Here is a 2,215-nt window from a genome sequence, read left to right as displayed (position 1 = left end):
GGAGGTTGATTGGAGATAAAAGTCTCACCAACTTTCCTGTCCAGGGCTGCTGTCTTCAAACTGCACAGCTGAGCTCAGCCTCCTCCGGTGTAGCTAGGATTATAGGAATGAGCTACCAACACCTGGCTTTAATTTGTTTTTGCATGCCCATGTCCTATAGAGGAAAAGCAAAAGAGACTCAGCCCTGCTCCCTTTTCTTGTGCCCACTTTCCTTTGGAGTTTCCAAACCCCCCACCCCTCTTGGGGTCATTATAGGATGACTGACAGGAGATTCTGGGGGTGACTCTCAGATGGGTTACGGGAAGCAGAAGGTGAAGGTCTGACTGAAGGATGGCATCGTCCCAGTGCTGGACACTCCATGGCCTGTCCTTTCCTCCCTCCACAGTACTCTGAGGAGGAGGGGCTGTCCCCATCAACACCAAAGCCTGTTTTGGAGTTGGGATAAATAGCTTGTATGCTTGCTTAAGGTTCTGGCTGCAGTCCAGCTTCTCTGTAGCGTCCCTCTTCCCCCACCTGTCTGACCCCAGCCTTCAAATCCTTGCCCTGCTTCTTCCAACCTTCACTCAGACTCAGAGATGGCTCTACAGGATGTGTGCAAATGGCAGGCCCCAGATACTAAGGAACTGTCCTTTCGTCTGCCCCCAGCTGGCAGCTGGGCTGTGCCCCTGGGCTGTGACCCTCAGACCTTCCTGCAGACCCAGGGCCCCAGCCTGGCCCACGGAACTACCACTCTGGCTTTCCGCTTCCGTCATGGTGTCATTGCTGCAGCTGACACGCGTTCCTCCTGTGGCAACTATGTGGCCTGTCCAGCCTCACTCAAGATCATCCCTGTGCACCGGCACCTCTTGGGGACCACTTCTGGCACCTCTGCTGATTGTGCTACCTGGTACCGGGTACTACAGCGGGAGCTGAGGCTTTGGGCACTGAGGGAAGGTCATCTGCCCAGTGTGGCCAGCGCAGCCAAGCTTTTGTCAGCCATGTTGTCCCGCTACCGTGGGCTAGATCTGTGTGTGACTACTGCCCTGTGTGGCTGGGACCGCTCTGGTCCTGCTCTTTTCTATGTATACAGCGATGGCACCTGCCTACAGGGGAACATCTTCTCTGTGGGCTCTGGGTCTCCCTATGCCTATGGTGTGCTGGACCGTAGCTACCACTATGATATGTCCATCCAGGAAGCCTATGCCCTGGCCTGCTGTGCTGTGGCCCGTGCCACCCACCGTGATGCCTATTCAGGGGGCTCTGTAGATCTTTTCCACGTGCGGGAGAGTGGCTGGGAGTATGTGTCACGCAGTGATGTCTGCACACTGTACACAGAGCTGAAGGAACTCCCCGAGCCAGACCAGGAGCTCAAGGCTGAGGACCAGGAGCTAGAGGCTGAGGTCGAGGCCAGCCAGACCCATCTGGAACCTGCCACTCCCCCCAGGGCTGGAGAAAGTGGAGAACTGTTTTTGGGGCCCAGAGAGGAGACACCAGAAGACTCCAGGATGCCTGCAGAGACTGAGACACCATGAGAGGACTTGGGAATCTCAAGCCCAGGAATGGATGGGAGGATAGGACAGTAGGGAGGTGCCCATTGTAAGTAGCCCCACTGCACTGCCTCCAGCTCTTCTGGATTGCTTGCTTCATTTGTTCCATGCTCCCACCCTCTCTGCCTACCAGAGATGTGTGTTGATGGCTCTGTCCAACATGTTCCTATTGATGGCCAATGGGTTGCTCCAGTCTCCTTTTTTGCTCCAAGTTGACCTTCAGCCAACACTAGCCATGTGCCTAGTGCATACCAGATCCTGTTCTAGGTGCCATCCTCTTTTCTACTTTTCATCATCCCATCCCTAGCCTCTCTGTTCTTTCCTGTTTTGTCTTTGTGTATGTGTATGTGTGTGTGTGTGTGTGTGTGTGTGTGTGTGTTGTGTATGTGTGGGCACGTGCACCAATACTGAGGCTTAAACTCAGGGCCTAGTCCCTTAGATTTTTTGCTCAAGGTCAACACTCTACTGCTTGAAATACACCTCTACTTCCTTCTGCTTTTTTGGTGGTGTTTCCCCCCCTCCCACACCCCCAGTTGTGGGGCCTGAACTCTGGACCAGGGCGCTGTCCCTCAGCTCTTCAGCTCAAGGCTAACACTCTACTACTTGAGCCACAGCGCCCCTTCTGGCTTTTTCTGCTTATGTGATGCTGAGGAATAGAACCCAGGGCCTCTTTCATGCAACGCAAGCAC

General features: G+C 54.4%; 1 protein-coding gene across 1 annotated transcript; it reads left to right on the top strand.

Annotated features, from left to right (window-relative positions):
* The first annotated feature begins 575 nt into the window (after positions 1-575).
* Psmb11 (proteasome subunit beta 11) lies at positions 576-1,511 on the top strand. The gene has a single exon (XM_042686409.1). The coding sequence runs from the start codon at positions 576-578 to the stop codon at positions 1,509-1,511; it is 936 nt and encodes a 311-aa protein (XP_042542343.1).
* Positions 1,512-2,215: the final 704 nt, after the last annotated feature.

The sequence above is a fragment of the Dipodomys spectabilis genome, unplaced genomic scaffold, assembly GCF_019054845.1.
Source record: "Dipodomys spectabilis isolate Male_0828 unplaced genomic scaffold, ASM1905484v1 ptg000097l, whole genome shotgun sequence".
Lineage (NCBI taxonomy): Eukaryota > Metazoa > Chordata > Mammalia > Rodentia > Heteromyidae > Dipodomys > Dipodomys spectabilis.
This window is presented reverse-complemented; position numbering and strand designations above follow the sequence as displayed.

Excerpts from the sequence above, each read along its gene's own strand:
- Psmb11 (XM_042686409.1), top strand. The coding sequence starts at position 576 with ATGGCTCTACAGGATGTGTGCAAATGGCAGGCCCCAGATACTAAGGAA.